The sequence below is a fragment of the Lathamus discolor genome, chromosome 2 (assembly GCF_037157495.1).
Source record: "Lathamus discolor isolate bLatDis1 chromosome 2, bLatDis1.hap1, whole genome shotgun sequence".
Taxonomy (NCBI): Eukaryota; Metazoa; Chordata; class Aves; order Psittaciformes; family Psittacidae; genus Lathamus; species Lathamus discolor.
Window position 1 is genome coordinate 2674621 of NC_088885.1, and position 19910 is coordinate 2694530.

A 19910-nucleotide genomic window follows, 5' to 3' on the forward strand; every position below is an offset into this window, starting at 1 on the left:
GTTCTGTCCTGCCTCTGGATATGATGTTCCTTTTCTCTATGGAAGTAGACTGACTGTTTTAAGAGTGTCTGCTTCCTTTAAGTGGATATTTCACATTATCTTCCTCTGTAACTAGTTAAGGAACACAGCTTCTTACGGGCTTCAGTTTGGGGAGCTGGCATCAGAAGTGGCTAAGATGGTTCTGCAGGCTTGTACTGGTTATTTGGACAGTATCCTGCTTTGTCCTGCTTTCACAGAACCACAGAGTGGTTTGGGTTAGAATGGATCATCCAACCCAAAGTTCCAACCACCTAGTTAGAAGTTATCAACCACTGGCTTGGAAGGGATCATCCAACCATCTAGTTCCAACTCCCTTCCATGGACGGGGATGCCCCCCAATAGAGCTGGTTGCTCCAAGCCCTGTCCAACCTGGCCTTCATGCCCGTTGTAGAATCTTCTGTGGTTTCTTCCTAGTGGAAAGGAACCCATATGGGCGTCCTATTTCTAGTTGATATTTTGGGATGGTGCCTACAAGGTACAGACAAATGTCTTAAGCTTTTTCACCATTCATAAGTATTTCCTCTTCCAGGTCAATGTAGCTTCTCCCAGGCAGTGAGTGGAGTGTGATGCGGCACATGCTCTGAAAGAACAGTTGGAGTGCCCCAGATGCACTTCTCGTGTCCAGTATTTGCACAGACCAAGTCTATGCTATAGCCTTTTGTGACACAAAAATATTGGCTGTAAATCAATTAAATTGATTAAATTGATTATGATCCTGGTAATAATAATAATAATAAAATTATTATAATCAGGTAACAATCCTGATTGATTATTCTCCAGATAGGAGCTGAAAATCAAGAGGAATTTACAGAGCTCTCTTTAGATAAAGCAGGCTCTCACAGAGATGAGAAACAGCAAAAAAAAAAAAAGGCAATTTTACTTCAAAAATGTTAAGGTACAGTGCATAAATAATAGTGCAATACAGATATAATTCTGTTACAAAGTATACTAAGTTATGATTGTGATCAGTGCAAAAGAAACCAATAAGATGCATGTAGATTAAAACCTAAATCAACAAGTGAGGTGATGTGAGAAATCTTCCGTCAGTTTAGAAACTAATTTCCAAAGAAAGTTTCATGGATCGGCAGATTATTTCATTATGAACAAAAATTCAGAGCAAGAAAAAGCCTTTGAGCACAACTCACTGATCTCTTTGAAGTTTTATGCAACAGCATTACTGTGTATAAGGAATACGACTATTGCTAACAGAGTATTTCTGCCGAAAGCAGATGTGTTGACACACCAGAGGACTGTGCTGCCATTCAGCGAGACCTGGACAGGCTGGAGAGTTGGGCGGGGAGAAACTTGATGAAATTTAACAAGGGCAAGTGTAGAGTCTTGCATCTGGGGAAGAACAACCCCATGTACCAGTACAGGTTGGGGGGTGACCTGCTGGAAAGTAGTGAAGGGGAAAGGGACCTGGGGGTCCTGGTGGATAGGAGGATGACCATGAGCCAGCAATGTGCTCTTGTGGCCAAGAAGGCAAATGGCATCTTAGGGTGCATTAGAAAGGGAGTGGTTAGTAGGTCAAGAGAGGTTCTCCTCCCCCTCTACTCAGCCTTGGTGAGGCCGCATCTGGAATATTGCGTCCAGTTCTGGGCCCCTCTGTTCAAGAAGGACAGGGAATTGCTTGAAGGAGTCCAGCGCAGAGCCACAAAGATGATTAAGGGAGTGGAACATCTCCCTTATGAGGAGAGGCTGAGGGAGCTGGGTCTCTTTAGCTTGGAGAAGAGGAGACTGAGGGGTGACCTCATCAATGTTTACAAATATGTGAAGGGTAGGTGTCAGGATGATGGAGCTAGGCTTTTTTCAGTGATATCCAGTGATAGGACAAGGGGCAATGGGTGTAAACTGGAACATAGGAAGTTCCACGTTAACATCAGGAAGAACTTCTTTACTGTAAGAGTGACAGAGCACTGGAACAGGTTGCCCAGGGGGGTTGTGGAGTCTCCTACACTGGAGATATTCAAGGCCCGCCTGGACAAGTTCCTGTGTGATGTACTGTAGGTTACCCTGCTCTTGCAGGGGGGTTGGACTAGATGATCTTTTTAGGTCCCTTCCAACCCTTGGGATTCTGTGATTCTGTGATTCTGTGTTTGTTGGCCGCAGTGATGCTCTTACAGCGGTCAGCGTGGATTGCTCTTTACTCTTCAGAAACCTGTCAGTTCCCGAGTTTTTCTGGTTGTCTTCTATAAGTGAAGTGAATCTTGGCATGTGCTTTCCCTAACTTCGGTTCTGTGAAGCTGCTGCTTAATGATTTTTGTGCTATTCATTATGCTAAAGCCCTGTAAAAGCTGAGACTGAAAAATCTGCCATGTCAACAGAATTAATAGCTTAGCTGTAATGGTACTAAATGGGGAGAGAGACTTTCACGGGGTACCTGACTTTGAGGCATATATTACTTCAAAGCTGAGAGCTGCATGTATATTAGGCAAGCTTGCCTGTGTTGACAGGTTCAAAGAGTGACTTTTTTCAGTGGAGACAAGAGCTGCAGATTAAATGTTGAGAGGATCAGCACAACTGCATCGTCTGGGTGGGTGCCAAAGCACTGCTTGTGTATTATAGCCTCAAATTTTGGTGGGAAATGTTTTGGGTACTGCTCACATTGGTTTCACTGATGAACTGACACAATGCTGTATGTATTCCACGGTGGCTTTTTAAGTTACAAACAACTTCTTTTTTTTCTTTAACTTCAGGCAAAACAAGGCCAGCAGTCTCACAGAGTTATTTCTGTTCTTTTCAGTGATGTTTTGGCACTGCCTATTTTCAAACAGGAAGATTCCAGCCTTCCACAAGAAAATGAGACCAAACATCCACCCTTCCAGTATGTTATGTGTGCTGCAACATCTCCAGCTGTAAAATTATATGATGAAACTCTGACATACTTGAATCAAGGTTGGTATACATATGTTGCAGGCATAACTATAGTGCCTGCAGCTTCTGGTGCAAGTCTAAAACTGGAATTGTATTTAATGTTTTGATGCATGTGGGTACATCTAAAGTTAAATGCATGTAGGAAATGAGGTTGGATACCTTACTAGTAATCTGGTTTTGTCCAGCTTGCAGACCCATAGCTGTAGTCTGTCATTACTTCCCTTTTACAGGCTGTTTTGTTGTTTTGGTTCTGTTTTTCCTTTCTTTCTTTCTCACCCCTCTGTGTGTTACCCCTCTCCATCCCCCACTTCCCCCCAGTAAAATCAACCTGATGCAGCTATTAGGAGGCAAACTTCAGGCAGTAATAGCTTAAAATACAGGATTAATGTGGCATTCATGCTTAAACTTGATACAGTCTGATTAAATTCCTAAGGCACGCACAGACACCCTCAAAAAGTCATAATAAATGTTAAAATGTCAATTCTAAACAAACTGTTTCATAACAGAGGCCACTGTAATCACTCTCAAATTACCTATGCATATCTGCCCAGAACGGTATTGTGTTTGAATCAAACCCACAAGTGCAGCTGCCTTTGTAGTCTGTGTGTAATTTCACTATCCTATATTTATCAGAAATTAACAGTATTTTGTGTGAGTCGTGCTGGTTTTTTCCCCTCATAGCCCGAAAATTCAGTTTTTCTTCTAAAGAGGGCACAGATTGCTGTTAGAATACTATGGATATAGTCATTGCCATGTGATAAAACCACCCTCACCTCTGGAAATGACATTGGTGTCCTAGTCTTAGTCAGCTGGTATGCTGAACTCATAATTCGTCATTTGTTTTGGACCATATCAGTGTTTTTGTACACTCACCCACCTCTGTCCCCCTCCCTTGGCTCTCATGCTGTAGGATCATTAGTTTTGCTTTTTCTTTTCCTTGTGGACTTTGACCCCAAATCTCCTAATAGACAGCAGTGTGATTAGAAGACACAGTCCTGCAGAATGACTTGTATGAAAAATAAAAACAATTTAAAATATTACATTCACCATTTCTTTTCCATGTCCCACCGTGTTGTGGTACAGTTAATCTTAGATCGTGTCCTTCTCTGAGCACTGCGCTACCTTAGTGTGCAGAGTATGTATTGGTGAATTTTCCTTACTCTGATGAGTTGTTTAACCTAACTAATTGCTTTACTAGGCTTGCTGGAATTAGTATCCTTTACATTTTACATGTGTTTTCTTGATAGGATAACCTTTTTGCTCAAGTTGAAATGCTTCTAGTACTGTGAACGTGATGCATGTCATGATGATGTGATGCATGTCATGCCTGGAAATGTTTAACTGTGTACTGGAGCCCTAAATCTGAGAGTAGATTGTGTATAATTTGATACTGTCGTGATGACAAAGCATCACTTTCAGCTTTCCATCTTGCAGTGTCCAGTCGGTCTAAACATGCTCTAAACATTACTTGACTCTTCCACTAGTGTGAATAGTGGATATTCTGTAGGTGATTTCTGGCGTCTTACAAACACGTAATTGCAGTGTTCAGCCATTTGCTTTGTCAGGTTTATTTTTAACCACTTGGTAGCTTGAGTGCTCTCTTCAGGAGAAAACCAGCACAACCGCAGCAGTATGCTGGGCCAGCAAGATGCTTTGCACTGCTTAAAAAGCTTCAAAGTTGTATAGACCTTAAGCTCTGTAGAAATATACTTTGCTTTCTTCAGTGCCAGGATCCAGCCTCCCTTGAAGCTCAGCTCTGTGTTGGGAGCCAGCACAGGTTTGCAAGCTGAAGGAAGAAAGTTCTTGCTATCTTGCCTTGAAGGACAGCTTACCATTTAAGTGACAGTGTCTGAAATGACTGTAAATGTTTCATCTTCCCTTGAAAATCTCTTAATGTAAAGATTTCTTTTCCAAAGATGCTTTTCTGGTTTTCAGTGTCTTTGGTAACTTTTCCTGATGTCAGAAAATGAAAGGATTGGTATGCCCTTTTCCTAATTAAATATGGGGAAAAATGAAAACAGCTGGCCAACTTCCCTTGTGAGGCCAGCTTAAAATCGGGAGCAGTTTGCAACACTGAGTTGTACTGAGGTATTTGTTTGCATAACAAGTTGGGTCCTGGGCAGCTGGCTCTAGGTGGCCCTGCTTGAGCATGGGGACTGGACAAGATGAGCTCCTGAAGTCCCTTCCAGACTTGACCATTGTGTGGTTTTTGTGGAAGAGGGTACTGCAAAAGAACTGCTTGGCTCTTTCGGCTGCTCTCCAGGAAGGAGCAGAGGAAGCAGCATACCTAGCTCCCATGCAGAGATGGCTAAAATCAGTGCTGTGGTGCTTCCACACACAGCAAACACCACAGCACTTCCACACTTTCAGATCCAAGACTCCAGACTGGAATGTATCTGTCCATTTGTCTTGTAAACTTCCCATGCTGGTTTTGAGTCGGGTATTCCTTGATTTTTACCTCCATCAAATCATCAGTTTTAGTGTTATTTTATACCTATGAAAGGTTAACAACACTTCTTGAGCAATCAGTCTGATTTTTTTTCTTCTCTCCCCTCTCTAATAAATGACGAGAGAGAATAGAGAAATACTTCCAAACTTTTGTTAACAGTGCCAGATTGAAACAAAAGCTGTCTATAGATGCAGATGGATTTACATATGTTATGTGTGAGTAAATTAACACTGGTAGCTGAACAGGTCTTACTAACAGGAAAGAAGTTCTCTCCTGTTGAATACAGGAGGATAAATGATCTATTGCTTTACTTAGCTGCGCTAGGTTCATTTGGTTTTTGTACGGATTTATGTAATCAATGGCCTTACCAGTGATCAGATGCTGCTGGGGTAAAGTCAGTCTGTCCATGTGTAGGGTATTTATTGTCACAGGCCATGTTTGGAGGTAACATCAGTCTATGATGCGATGAAAGGAATTTTAAGAAATCCTTTGCTCGTCACAGGGCTGTGACAGCTGAATTTCTGCCTCGTAGGACAAGTCAATAAATGTCTTTTAAATGTGGTGTACACTAGAATGTAAAGGTAGTTTGGAGGGTAATGTGGAAGGTAATGAATTTAGTGCACTTGATCCTAGTGAGCTTTGAAATCTGTTTTGTCCTGCATTTAGGGAAATGGGATTTTTGCAAATGGGTGTGTGCTGCAAAAAAAGTCCCTGTAGTTCAAATAAACTACTTCAAGCTTTGTCTTTTTTGAAGCACACCCGTTCATCACATTCACTGGGGAGACAGGTTTGCTCATGTGTTTGCCCAAATAACCAGTAACTGGCTCTTTCAAATGTTCATTTCTGAAGTCGTACAAAGCCTAAAAATCATACAAAGACAACAGGTATGTGGGCAAAATGAAACATGGGCGAGTTGTATGTATGTTGTAGGAAGAGTATAAGAATCGTGCGGGAGTTTGTTTCAGAAGACCAGGCTATGTGGCCCGGTTCTCAGTATGTTGCCTTTATCAGTTTCAAAAATAAACGAATACAGCTTTTGAAACCAATAATAGAGAACCAAGTGCTTACATTTCTTGTGAAATGAAATACTTCACCTTTGAAAGTATCTGTAGTTTTAAGGGGACCAAAAAGCATCATTCTGTTCCATTAATTCCTGTGTCATAAAGTGAACCCTGCTATTCTAAACGAAGTTTCTGGTACTGGTATTCTTGTGTCCTGTGAACCAAACGCATTAAACACAAAAAAGCTTCTACTGATACAAATCTTTCCTTTTTAAAGGTCAGTCCTATGAGATACGGATGCTGGATAATCGGAAAGCTGGAGACATACCAGAGATCAATGGAAAACTGGTGAAGGTGAAGTTCTCTAGATGGTGTTACTGACAAACATCTGGTGCTTGGTTATGGAGAGAGCAGGGTTTAACTGTTTATTGGGCTCTGATTCACAGGGCGTGTAGCCAGCTGATCTGACCAACAAAAGAATATGGGCCCAGTGGAACCTAATGCCTAGCTTTGTTATTTCTAGTTTACTGTAAATGAAAAGAATATACACATACGCGTTTCCCCATTTATGTATGGGTTCATTTCATGACACTTTAGGTAGCTAAAGTTGAGCTCATCACATCATGTACCCTTCGCAAGGTCTGCAATCTGATCTGTTTTAAGATGAGATGCGTCTCCACTAAATGTGCCCATGTCTTTCAGCTGAGTAAAAGGAAGCACACGGTGAAAGGAACAGTGATCTCAGATTTAGGTGTCTATAGATAGGCGAGAGAAATCCAATCTACAGACTAGCCTTTTTATGGATTTTGGTTTTCCTGCTGTCACTGGATACTTTGGGCTATATGATTTGTGAACTTTGGCCTGCCTGTGTAGTCCTGTGCGTTATTCTTGCCTGTGGGATGCTTATTCAGGTATAATTTCAGGAAGTGTTAAGCACAAGCACAAAACTGGTATTTGAGTTGTGTAATTAAACCTTTTACAACCCAGCATGTTGACTTGCTGTAATAAGCACGTTGACTGTTTTGCCCGCCTTAAGTGCTGTTTCCTTATAGCCTTGGGCTCCGTCTCTGCTGTAGTTTTACAGGTTCATAGATTAGTGATGAGCCAGTTGGTAGGTAGAGTAAGACAAAGCAGTATAAAAATCTAAAGAAATAAAATAAATAAATAAAATTCTAAAGAAATAAATTTTATCATATTCACACATGCACATGTGCTTTCTTGTTAGCTCTGAAATAAAGCCAAGGTGGTGCAATGTATCTTGAAGAGACGCTTCATTTAAGTTTTCAGGTTTTTTGGACACTTTAATCCTTACTATAGACTAATGGGGGGAAAAAAAGAGAGAAATTTGGCTTTTGGTTTGTTCAGTAGCAGTTAATATGTACAGTATTTTTCCCCCTCTGCATGACAAATTGCTTTGTATTGTAGCAGAATATGACTTAAGTGCACAGTTGTACCAGGGCTGGTCACAAAAATAGGTATTGTTGGTTAACTGCTTTTGGCTGCATCAGTTGTGTAGTATTTTTAGATTAGTGTTTCAGCTAGGATAGTTGGAAAAGTGGTGAGGTTTATTCTTACTTGTACTGAAAATCATAGATTTGTTGTAAATATGCTGACAAATACTAGGAAAGGGAGTGAAAAAAAGAAAGGTCAAACTGTATTCACTGCTTTTCAGAACAGATTAAGTCTTCTGTGTTTGGTATCTAAAATAAGCTGGTGCTGCCTACGCAGTGTTGGTATTGTGCTGTCGGTGTTGCTCAGTTCACTGGGTGTAATTCACAGTGACCTTCAGAATATGCAATCACATGTAATTCTCTTTTGCATTTTTACTACATTTCAAATCTCTTGTTCTGCTCAGTTCTGTTTCTGTGATCGGGAATATTTTGGGATACCGATGGTTACCAATTTTTTTGCTGTAAATACATATTTTTGGCACTGTTGCTATTTTGCAGTGTTTTAATCCTTTATCTTCAAGCTGTTTCTAAACATGCAGTAACTTTGTGGCTCATCAGATGCTTGTTTTCTTCTTTGTTAGAGTATTATCAGAGTCGTGTTCCATGACCGAAGGTTGCAATATACAGAGCACCAGCAGCTAGAAGGTTGGAAGTGGAACCGCCCTGGGGACAGACTTCTCGACTTAGGTATAACTGTTTCTCTCTGTTGCCACTTGAAGAAAATCAGTTTCCAAACTGAGACTGATCATGGTCAGATGTACGCTAGGGCTCCTGAAAACACACAGACCAGTTTTCTGTATGCTGCTTTGTCGCAGCGTTTATTTTGGTTGTAAATGTTCCACCACTTTCATGTTCTTTTAAAACCTTCAAGTGCTACAGAAGCAAGATAAGCAGTAAGATAGCAACTACAGCCTTACACATTTAGTAATCTTCCTAGTTTTGATTGCTAAATATTACAGCAATTAGGAGAACACAATCAAAAGTAACTTCTCTAGTGGATTGTGGAAATGGCACCAACATGGTTTCTGTATTTTGAGTAACTTGCTCATTTTTGGTGCATAAGCTGTGTATAGGGGGGGTGGGGGGGTGAGTAAGGGAATGAAAAAACACCCCCAAACCCTGAACACTTTGTATGTTGAGTCTACAAAGACGCTTCAGATCAGTCCTAAGAAACTGCTTCCAGGCTTACGGTCAAGCTACCAAAGCCCACATTTTTCCACCCTACCTGTGTTTGCTGATGGTAACCTTGTATTAAAATTTATGTGTAGTGTTTTCTTGGAATATGATTATTTTGAAACGTATACTGCTTATTTTAATAGATATTCCAATGTCTGTTGGAGTCATTGATATCAAGACAAATCCAAGCCAGCTCAATGCAGTTGAATTTTTGTGGGATCCAACAAAATGTACATCTGCTTTTATTCAGGTTTGACATTTTACTTGACTGGATGTCTGTGTTTGGTGCCTTTCAGGTCACAAACAGTAGTATATTTGCACTATGAGGCTTCCTGGTTTCTTACTTGTGGGATAGCCAGTAAATACCAGCTCTGTGAATCAACACAGGTTCATAGTTCTGTAAGGGTCCCTGGTTAGGGTTTTCAGCTTCACTTGGGTTTATAGAAGCGTCTTTTAAAAACAATAGTAAATTTACATAAAAGTAATTTACATAAAAGGCTTTCAGAAAGTTCTGTGAATAAAGCTGTCAAGGTTATATATATATATATATATATATATATATATACACACAGAGTTATAGAGTTAATTTATATCCCTGTAAATAACCATCATCACTGATGGTTCTGTTGTAGTTGAGTCTCCCACTCTCCTAGTGGTGAGCTGCAGCAGAGACTCAGGCTTTAGGATACAAAATGAAAAGTAATGTGCTACGAAGAGTTTTAAATCAGACATTGAAAAGCTGTTTCTTGCTGTGTCAGTAGGCTTCCTCGGGGTAGGGGTTTTGTCATATATGTATTTGATATGCAGGGCAGTTGAGCATGCTGTCTTTGGAAATCATTTAGATAGAATGTTCAGTTTTGCATTGGAACTTCTAGCTTACTTTTGTCTCATCTGGTTTTACTATAAGATAAAAAGGTGTAGGTACAAAGTTTGAGGTAGCAGCAGTTCTTACTGAGGCTGCTTAAATAGGTTAGGTTCCACACTGCAAGTACAGTAACTTCGATCTAGTACAACTGAAGCCATTTTTTCTATCTAATTATATTTTCATAATTACTAAAATGTAGTCCCCTTGAAGAAATGTGAGAGAAATTACTGGATGTTTTTGCTTATGCGCTTCCTTAGAAGCAGTAACAGACTGAATGAAATGGATCTGGTTATTATGGTTGCGCAAGTGTAGTTCACTTATTCTGAAGGCTAGAGAGCACAGCATAGTAGCACTGATTACACACTTAAAGCTTCAGTTTCCAGTCTGTGGGTCTTTGTTGTTGGTAGCCAAAGGAAATAAAAAGCACTGGGGCATTGGCTTGCTTAAAATTCCACAAGGAAGCAAAAAAGTTGGGAGCACTGTCCAGTAAGATGCATCGTAACTCTTTCTGTTGCACTGATTTTTCTCCTTAGATACCTTTTAGGGGTATTTCCAGTATAAACCCAGTGTGGTAGTATTTATTACAAGTAACTCAAGTTTATTCCAGCTGTAATGCATTGCACAATGGTATCTTACAGTTGTTGGAAATGGGTTCAAACTTAAACTGGGGGAGTTCAGGTTAGATACAAGGAGGAAGCTCTTTCCTGTTAGGGTGGTGAGGCACTGAATGGGCTGCCCAGAGAAGTGGTAAATGCTCCATCCCTGGTAGTGTTCAAGGCCAGGTTGGACAGAGCCTTGGGTGAGATGGTTTAGTGGGAGGCGACCCTGCCCATGGCAGGGGGGTTGGAACTGCATGATCTTGAGGTCCTTTCCAACCGAAACCAGTCTGTGATTCTACATACGTTTTCCTAAGATCCAGCAGGGTCTCAATTTAATAAAGACCTGTAATGACTTCTGCTTTGTGGAGAGATTTTGGTGACACACTTCCTTGTTTCCCTTCTCCCCTGTCAATTCAAGTACAGTGGTTTTGGCTTCATTTCGATATGGGCATGAAAAGGAATAAGATGTTAGTTTTGCAGCTTGGTCCTCAGATAGGCTGGGTAATTTGTTCCTTGTCCTTAGAAAATGTGTGTGATAGTGGTAACACAGTAAAATCCATGTCTAGAATACTTCTGAAGGTCCTTTTTGTTTGGTGGTTGGTTTTTTTCAGGTACATTGTATCAGCACTGAATTTACCCCTCGTAAGCATGGAGGAGAGAAAGGAGTTCCTTTTAGGATTCAGGTTGACACTTTTAAACAGACTGAAAATGGAGAATATACAGATCATCTGCATTCAGCCAGTTGTCAAATCAAAGTTTTTAAGGTAACCGAAAACATATCCTTAATAAGTCTCCCAGAAGCTCTCATAAAGATGGGGGGTATCTTTATCTTACTGCTTCTGAGATCAGATTTTAATTATAAAACCATTTTCCACTTGCGTTTTTGTTCATGTAACTATCCATTTTTAGCCAAAAGGAGCAGACAGGAAACAGAAAACAGACAGAGAAAAGATGGAAAAGCGAACTGCACATGAAAAAGAAAAGTATCAGCCTTCATATGACACCACAGTTCTTACAGAGGTAACAAATTAGAATTGCATCTGCTAACTGAGGAGGAAATACATAGATACGGCATATTACTTAGCTCTAGTCTTGGAAGGGTTGGGGAAGAATTAGTTCTATACCAAGATAAGCTTTTTCTTTGCCAAACTTGTCCAGTGAACAGCAACATTCCTTTTTAAGTTCTTTATTTAGTAAACTTTCATTTAGAGACTAGATAGGTGCTTGCGTTCAATCTGAGTGTGTTTTAACACTGATGGCGCTGAACCCTAGAGCAAGTCTTTTGATACAGATCTAAAAACCTTGCAGCTGGAGGGGGAAAAGAAAAGGGGGGGGGGAATCTAGAGTTTAATTATCTGCCAAATTTGAGCTTCAAAGTCTCTTTTTTGGGAGATCACTGAATTTAAGGCCAGAGCCTCAGCAGGTCTTTGCATTTTATTTAAACATCAGCGAGTTCTAAAGATTTCAGAAGTTTCTAAAAGGCTTTTAGATCTTTCCTCACTGTATAATGAAAAGAAATTGATCCAAATCTTTGGTGTTTGTCCAGATGAGGCTTGAGCCTATAATTGAAGATGCAGTTGAACATGAGCAGAAAAAGTCCAGCAAGCGGACTTTGCCAGCAGACTACGGTGATTCTCTGGCAAAGCGAGGCAGTGTAAGGGACTTCTGCTTACCTTTTCATTGTGCAAGATACCTTGTACAGTGTTAGATATAGGAGAAACTTCCATTTTGTAAAGTAAAAACATTGATTGCTGTGTATTACTATTACTTTTATGTATACCAATTACTCCATGTTTGCTTTCAGCAAAGGAATCCTTCCTAAATCTAACACTTAAACTGTTGCAGAGGGGCTGTGTAACTTTTAAAAGTCAAGAGCTTTCCATTTGTGACTTTTAATGAAACAGCTTTTTGCTTTCCTGTATGTGTGTAATTAGAAGTAAGAATGGTGAAATTTAGTGTTTTGTTCCATATCTGTACTTAGATTCAATGTAAGTTTCCATGTATGTCAGTATTCTCAAAACACCATGTAGTATTGCAGATGGTTGGTCATTAGTTACTAACTTTTTCCTTTAGCCAGCTACGTACTGTGCTTTAAGCAGGTTTAATGCAGTTCAGACGAGTCAGTACCTCTTCATGGTACGTACACACTAAGTATGTGCCCCCAGATGAATCTCAACACACATCCTGCACGCTCCAGGATTCTTAAATGGTGTTTCTTATTGTGAGTATCGAGACCTTACATTTTCAGATGAGAAACGATTCTGCATCATCCATTTGGCAAGTTTAAATGTCAGTTAATACTGTGAGTGTGGAAAACAATTGACTGGTCTTTGAACAGGGGTAATGTGCTGACCTCTCTTTCCCAGCAGTGTGCAGGCATTGACTGCCTTGACTCTTTTCCCTCAGACATTAGTTTCACGTTTAGGTTATAAAATACTTCAGTATATGCCTCTTGTTTACAAACCATGTAACTGAGTGGGAGAGAAGAAGCAATGTTGAAGTCAGATGGGTTCTTTGGAGGATTTGGGGGCTTTGTACACCTTGAAACTTAGCACTGAGCTGTCTGAATTTGCCTTCTACTGTTCTTGGCTGTTGGGGTTTTTGTATCTTTAAGATGTACATTTAGAACTCTTTGGCAGCGCAGACATCCTTTCACTTGTTCCCCATGGCCCTGGAGGGGGGGTACAGGCAGGAGAAATAGGTATTTTATCACTTTGACTTAGATGACATGGCTGAAGTGTCTTCTGAAGCTGGGTCCTGGAGGGATTTGTACTTCCGCTGCCACCTCCTCTTCTGTCTCTCTGTTGCTCTAAGTACTTCATTCAGTGATTGTTACTTCTAGGAAGAATATAGGAAGAGGTACTTTTAGAAGATATGACAAACCCCTTGTCCAGAGTAGGATGAACTGTAGCCAGAGGATACCTGAATCTTGTCCAACCTATTCTTAACAATCTCTTGAAACACTTAAGCTTCCTTTAGCATTACTTTAATTGTAACAAAGAAAGATTAGGTAAGACAGGTAGTACTGGACTTCTGTTGCCTTTCCCAAAGCACACAGTGTGTGCTTTATGTGTATGCATTTTTCTTGACTTCTTGCATGGGCTGAAGGGTAACCCACAGACTGTGTTGGCACAACAACTGTGTACAGCTTTCCAGTTCTCCTGATTGTGCAGTTGACTGTTCCTGTTGGACATCTGCACTTAATAAAACACTGGTTTGAGATCATTTGCTCAGTTTGTTGAGAGCATTTTGACTTCCACTCCTGCAGGATGAAATGCTTTCAGCCTTGCTAACTTGGTATAATCTGCAGATTTACCACACAGCCTGTTCCATCATGACAATGATTTTTATCATGAGCAAAATTAGTAGAAGTCACCAAGCCCATACAAAATGCCATGAAACACCATTTTTGCTGTATTCTTAGTGAAACCTTGATTATCACTATACACGCATTAAGTACTGGTTGTAACTGTATAAGTTAGAGTGTGTAATTTGTTTGCTTGATCTAGAAAATGTGTGACCTACAGCTTGAAGACCAGCTCCTCAGCCACCTTCTCTTGTCACCAGACAGGCAGATTCTTGTGGGCCTTGTCAATATGGACAGGGGATGATGCATGTCTCTACTTTGAGCAGTTCTGTCTTCCCACTTGCAGCCATCGGAAGGTTTGGCTGTTACCAGACTTCCCTCGTGCAGGGTAGATGTACCCTACGTGCTAGTACAGTTGTCACAGAGGAGCTTAGACGCAAAAACTGAAAACTTGTTTCCCTACATTTACTATGAGGATTGACTCTGGTTTACATATGGGGTCTTTATACAAGATGGAATCTTGTACTTAGCGTGTCTGGGAAACCGTAGCTCCATTATAGAAGGACAACAGGGTTACTTACCCAGGGCTGCTTCCTTGGTGCCCAAAAATACTTCTCTGTAACCTTTACTTGAATTTTAGAATGTAGGTTGATCCAGTCTGTAATCCTCTTCCTTTTCAAAACTGGGTATTGTTATCTTTCTCCTACACCTAGCCTTGTACACAGGCTGTCTTTCTTGTCCCTTGCTTTTTGCATCTCATTTTGTCCATAGGTGTTTTTATTTTGCCTCTCCAGTATTTGGCTGTTCTGTTTGCTGGATATGTCTCATTCTGTTTCTTTTTGTTTCTCCCCTCACCCCAGCATGATTTCTTCAAGCTCAGCCACAATCTGGTTTGGCCAGGTTGGTTTCTTACTGTGATTCCTTTAAGAATCATTGAATTTAATATATTTTCTTTCCAATTTAATTTGTATGGGATTCTAACACAATACAAAGAGCTTGGTGAAACAAGAGTTAGTTCTTTCTACTCTGCTACTGTCTTTTCCCAAAACACAGAGATTGTTTTACTGTTACCATCATCCACATTTTCCTTCTCATTCATTTTCATAAGAATTCCATCTAGACTTTACTCTTCTGAATATACAGAAACTAGAGCTGATCTAAGGAAGAACAGGGGAAAAAAAGCCACCAGATTCTTTCCCCTGCTTTGAATTTGAAAAAGCAGGCGTTGTGATAGTCGGGTCTTCAGGACAGTGTCTGTCAAGACACTTCTTTCTGTCTGCAGTATCTTGGTTGGTTTTTATATTATACATACTATACATCATATAATAATTATAGCATATTACAGCATAGTATAGTATATCACATTATATTGACTGTTAAATTTATCATATTACATTATATTATTTTACATTATGTCTCAAGCTAGAATATATAAAGCTATCATTTGATTAAACTTGATCAAATGGTAATTTTTTTCAGGTAGAACTGATTACAGGGCACATGAAGGGAGGTTAGAAGACTTTGAGGTATAGACCTTGAAATAGATTGGAACATTGTTCTGGATATGGAAGATTGGGTGCAGAAGCTGAATATTTTCTGTAAGTGACTTAAATTTGGAGTATAAAACCTTCTAGAGGCTGTGAGTCAGGAATTGCAGCTGGAGCAAAACTGGCAACATAAGGATGTTAAGGAGAAACAAGCTGAAGAAATACTGTATCTGTACTCCATATAGCAAATGTCAGTAGCATAAAGCTTATGCAGAGTGGCTGGCTTTACATTTTGGAAATGAATACTTCTGCCTCCGTAACACATGTGCAGACGGGTTTTGCTTTTGCACACAGCACCTGCACTTGTTTTGGGCAAGAACATCATATTTTATGCATCCAATAAGAAAGCTGTAATAAAATTGCTGCTTTGTTCTCCAAAGATGATGCTGTGTGCCCAGTTTGTTCCCCAAATTAGACTTACTGTATTTTGGGTTTGTGTTTATTTGGTATGTGAATATAGTACCGAGTTTGTTGCCAAAGTTCAGTTTTACTCTATAGTAAAGCATGAATTTGGGTAGATACAGGTAGATGGGAAGTAGGAAGAGAAATTACATCAAACAGTGGCTTAGAATAACTTGAGATTTTGCAGTTTTTCAGAAGTTAGGAACGTTCCCAGTTTAAATGCTACATATCCTGAATCTGAAAGTCCTACTTGGAAAGATTTCCAAGCCAGGGACTTCAGTATTAGTATCATTAGTTTGCTGAATGTCTTCTGGTTAACTCAGTGTTGTGCTTAAGAGTATAACAAACATCCTGATTGATCAGGCCACGAGTCTTTGAAGTCCAGTTGCCTGTTCTGGCAGTGGCAGTTGCAGATGCTGGTTCAGGAAGGCTGTACCTGTGATCCATTCCCCTCGTAACCCTCCAGTGCCCAGAAACTTCATGTGGGTGTTAGAAAGATGTTAGAATCCCTGCTGAATCTTTGTAGTGTTAATGGATTTGATGCCCAGGCATTTGTCTGACCCTGTTTCTGAACCCGATGGGTTTGTGAGATGCAGGACAGTTGTGCATGTGAGTGATTCCAAAAGGATAAGCAGCTCAAGCTTACTTGCTTGAAGGCACTTGATGAATATGTGGTGTTGCCTTTTTTCTCTCTTTTTCCTTTTAATGCTAGACTTCCTTGTTCCTTGAACCTTGTAATCTCAGTGCTCCAATACTAACTTTTCCCCTCCACAATGTGTAAAGCAGGAGAACTGCGACAATTAGGCATGCTGCAGTAGTATTGTAATTACTGCCTGTTTTCCTATTTAACCAGCTCATTCAGTCTCAGTGGATAGGTAGTAACATTTTTGTTGGAAGAGAACACAAGGTAAGAAAGTGTTTCTAGCAGAAGAAAGGCTTCTTGCTTTGGGATAGGATTTTCTTTATCCAGATATTTCAGATGTGCTTCTTCCTGCCTTTAACCTCAGTTTTGTTGTGAACAACTTCAGCTGGGTTTGAAGGCCAGAATCAGTAACTGCAGTGCATGCCTTGGGGATGGCTCAGAAGCTGTTCTCTGGCCGGAATGCATTCTTCCCTGCCCCTGATTTTAAATGTGTTGAATGGAATCTTGTGATGGAATTGCAGCTGAGGATGTGCAGCTTGCATCTGTGTGTCCTGCTAAACATCTTGCCTTAAAATTTAGGGAGTGAATGGAAAAACACACCAAAGAAATGATGCTTTCCAGATATGTGAGAAGAACAAAGTTAGATTATGTTGAGCTTTTATTTTTAAGTTATGGCTTTGGACCACATTAGAGAATGAAGGTCTCTTTTTAACTACCTGTTGTAATACAGCATCTTTGAGATGAACGCTAAAATGAGTTTGAGAAGAGAAACAACAGATGGGAATATACAGAACAGGAGGAAGAGTGGGTAACACCGGTGGGTCATAGAGGAGCATGCTTTGTGTGGATTGAGCTCTTTGGGGTGTAACGGGTGGCTTTGACCACGTAATCAAAGACAGTGTGTGCACAGCGCCTCGCAGGCAAACTGCTCTGCATCACATCTTGGGCAGCCTTTAAGCTATGCAGGACATACAAGACTTAGGGTTTTTAAACTGTATGTGCCATGCTGGGGAGCTCAGGATCCTGCTCTGACACCTGGAGTCCAGCACAGAAATGTCCTGGACTGGTTTACAGGAGATTGCAGCTGGTGTTGTGCTTATTTACTGTTTCCCCCCGATAGTGAAAAGGTTTTTCAACACACAGTAGCTGAAACACGTTCCCATTAATATTAGGTCTGCTTCTTCCCCACCAAACCATGCTATAACTCTGGAAACTTCCTTACAGGGTGTTTAGCTGGTGCATGATACGTGTGTCAGAAATCCCTGTTGTTTGAAGAGGCATGCCCTTAGCTTACTTGATCTTGGGCAGCTTGCTTGTCTTAAATCCTGATGTTTGTCTCTGAACAAACTCTGTTTGGCTTTTATTCTTCTATAAAACCCTGGATTTGCAGTGGTGTTGCAGACACCAAATGCTGGTCTCGTTTTGAAGGGCTGAATCATGATGGTTTAAGAAAAACACCCCAGAAAACCTGACTGAACGAAACAGCTGCCTCATCATATACTTGGGGTGGCTTATATTTATGTATAAAACCTCCAGTTTAGCAGGCAGTTGAGGGGGCCCTCAGGAGCAGTACATGTAGGCACGGGTTTAGTCCTGCAGTTTCTCAAATTCGTAAGATTTCTACTGAATATTGTGCTTGTATTTCATCTGGACATCAAACACATTAAATTTATCCATAAGGTTAAATCTGGCTTCATAGTTTCACCTCCTGTTGCTGAGCACCTGTTGTCAGGACATGATACCTGCAGTTTAATCAGCTCCTTCACCCCTTTTAGGATGAAAAATGTTTTTCAGCAGATGGCTTGGGTTGGTTTGTGTTAAATTAAGTAATCTGGATCAGTCTTCTGTCAGTTCCACCATTAATACCTTCACTTGGTGAACAGAAGACAGTATAAATAGGAGTCTCAATGAAAGAACAAGATAAACCAGAAGTGATTTTTACCTGGAGTATCTGCATGTTATGCGTGGGATGGAGGGAGTCTTTATTTGGAATGTCAAATCAGAACTCGCTGTGGATAAACCCCTGGCTTTCATTTAAAGAAGTGTGCCTCAGAGTAAAGCACGCTCTGGTTTGCCAAGAGAAACTTAAGCTTTAATTCTTTATCTTCAGTGCTCACCATGGCCTGATACTCCTACAACATTTGTAAACAACAGTCCTACTCCTGCTCCAGCCTTTACCTCTGCTCAACATAACACCTACAGTGTCCCAGACAGGTAGGTTTCTTTGTGTACCCTAATTAAAGATTACATATAAAATCATGGTGGTTCAGGGGTGTTTTCTGAGTAAATGCAGCTGCTTTCTGGTTCCACTGGGGAATGACGGATTGGTTTGACTTTGCATATTTATTTTAGAGTTTGACATTACACAGAGTCGTTACTTCTGCTTCATCAGTCTTCTTTCTTCCTATACGTTGCTGAAAGCTTCTCTTGTCCTTTGCCATGTAGCAAATCCTTTACCTCTGAACTATTCTGATTTAGTCCTTGTCTGTGGAAACAATCCAGCCTCTTCCAGTACGAAGTCCTCACTCCCCTCATACACAGTCAGTAGAATTTGCAAGAAGAAAAGCCAACAGTAACCTTCACAAGCTTTTCAACAGCAGTTGTATTGGTAAAAGCATTTAGAGTTGAGACATTAGTTAAACTACCATAATCAAACTTGGGAGAGCAAGGAACGATTTCCAGTGGCGTTGTCTGCTCTGTGTACTTTGAGCTCATTCAAGTGGATTTTCAGCAAGGCTGAAATATTTTGCTTAATAAAACTCTAGTAATTCTTTTCTTTCTTCTTTCAATCTGTAGCAATTCTTCCTCCCCAAATCATCAAGGAGATGGAAGCTCTCAAGGCTCTGGAGATGTGAGTGTTTGCTTTCTGGTATTGCTCATGGCTCTATTTGTGTTTTTGTGTCAGAACATTTGATTTATGCGTACCCTGCTATTGACCCTATTGTGGAAATGTTTAACTGAGGGGGTTTTGTAAATGCTTTTTTAATATCCAAATTACCAGCTGCAATCTTGTTTCTTACAGCAGCTCCATCCTTCAGCCACAATCCAGGAAACTCAGCAGTGGTTGCTCAAGCACAGGTTCTCTACCTATACAAGGCTTTTCTCAAATTTCTCAGGTATCTCTACTGTTAAATGTTCAATTTGTATTAGTGTCATCCAAATTCCCCCTAACGCCCCAGAGTGGAGCTGGGTTCTGTTTGCACTATGGCAGCTCAGGATATCATTTTAACCTCGATTAGTCCTTAGAGGAAAATGACTGCATTTGGTGAGTCAGAGCAGTGGCTGTCGCCCGTTCTGCTGGGCTGGCTCCTGACGGCAGCAGAATGCAGTGGTCTCAAGTGCAAGACATTGCTAACATCTGCTCCATGGTAGGTCTTTCATAGGAGTTGGATTTCACTGTAGTGTATGAGGCTTTCTCTGGAGCTGTCTTATCCACAGAAATGGCAAATCCTGTTTTGTATCGAACTCTGCTTCAGTGCCATGCAGCAGCAGAATTCCTTTATCTATGTGCATGTGTCTAATGAATATTCATACTTATGACTCAGTTTGAATATTCA

At 40.5% G+C, this 19910-nt stretch overlaps 1 protein-coding gene across 8 annotated transcripts in view; it reads left to right on the top strand.

Annotated features, from left to right (window-relative positions):
* UBP1 (upstream binding protein 1) overlaps window positions 1-19910 on the top strand; it is a 50069-nt gene that overhangs the window by 21921 nt on the left and 8238 nt on the right. For 5 of the 8 annotated variants that reach the window (XM_065665429.1, XM_065665431.1, XM_065665432.1 and 2 more), the window contains 10 exons: window positions 2783-2934; window positions 6641-6717; window positions 8396-8501; window positions 9134-9240; window positions 11066-11218; window positions 11364-11474; window positions 12001-12108; window positions 18464-18567; window positions 19150-19204; window positions 19376-19469. In XM_065665429.1, the coding sequence (XP_065521501.1) occupies window positions 2783-2934; window positions 6641-6717; window positions 8396-8501; window positions 9134-9240; window positions 11066-11218; window positions 11364-11474; window positions 12001-12108; window positions 18464-18567; window positions 19150-19204; window positions 19376-19469 (1067 nt within the window). The remainder of the gene's footprint in view (window positions 1-2782; window positions 2935-6640; window positions 6718-8395; window positions 8502-9133; window positions 9241-11065; window positions 11219-11363; window positions 11475-12000; window positions 12109-18463; window positions 18568-19149; window positions 19205-19375; window positions 19470-19910) is intronic. The other 3 variants (XM_065665434.1, XM_065665436.1, XM_065665430.1) reach the window with 2 other exon arrangements.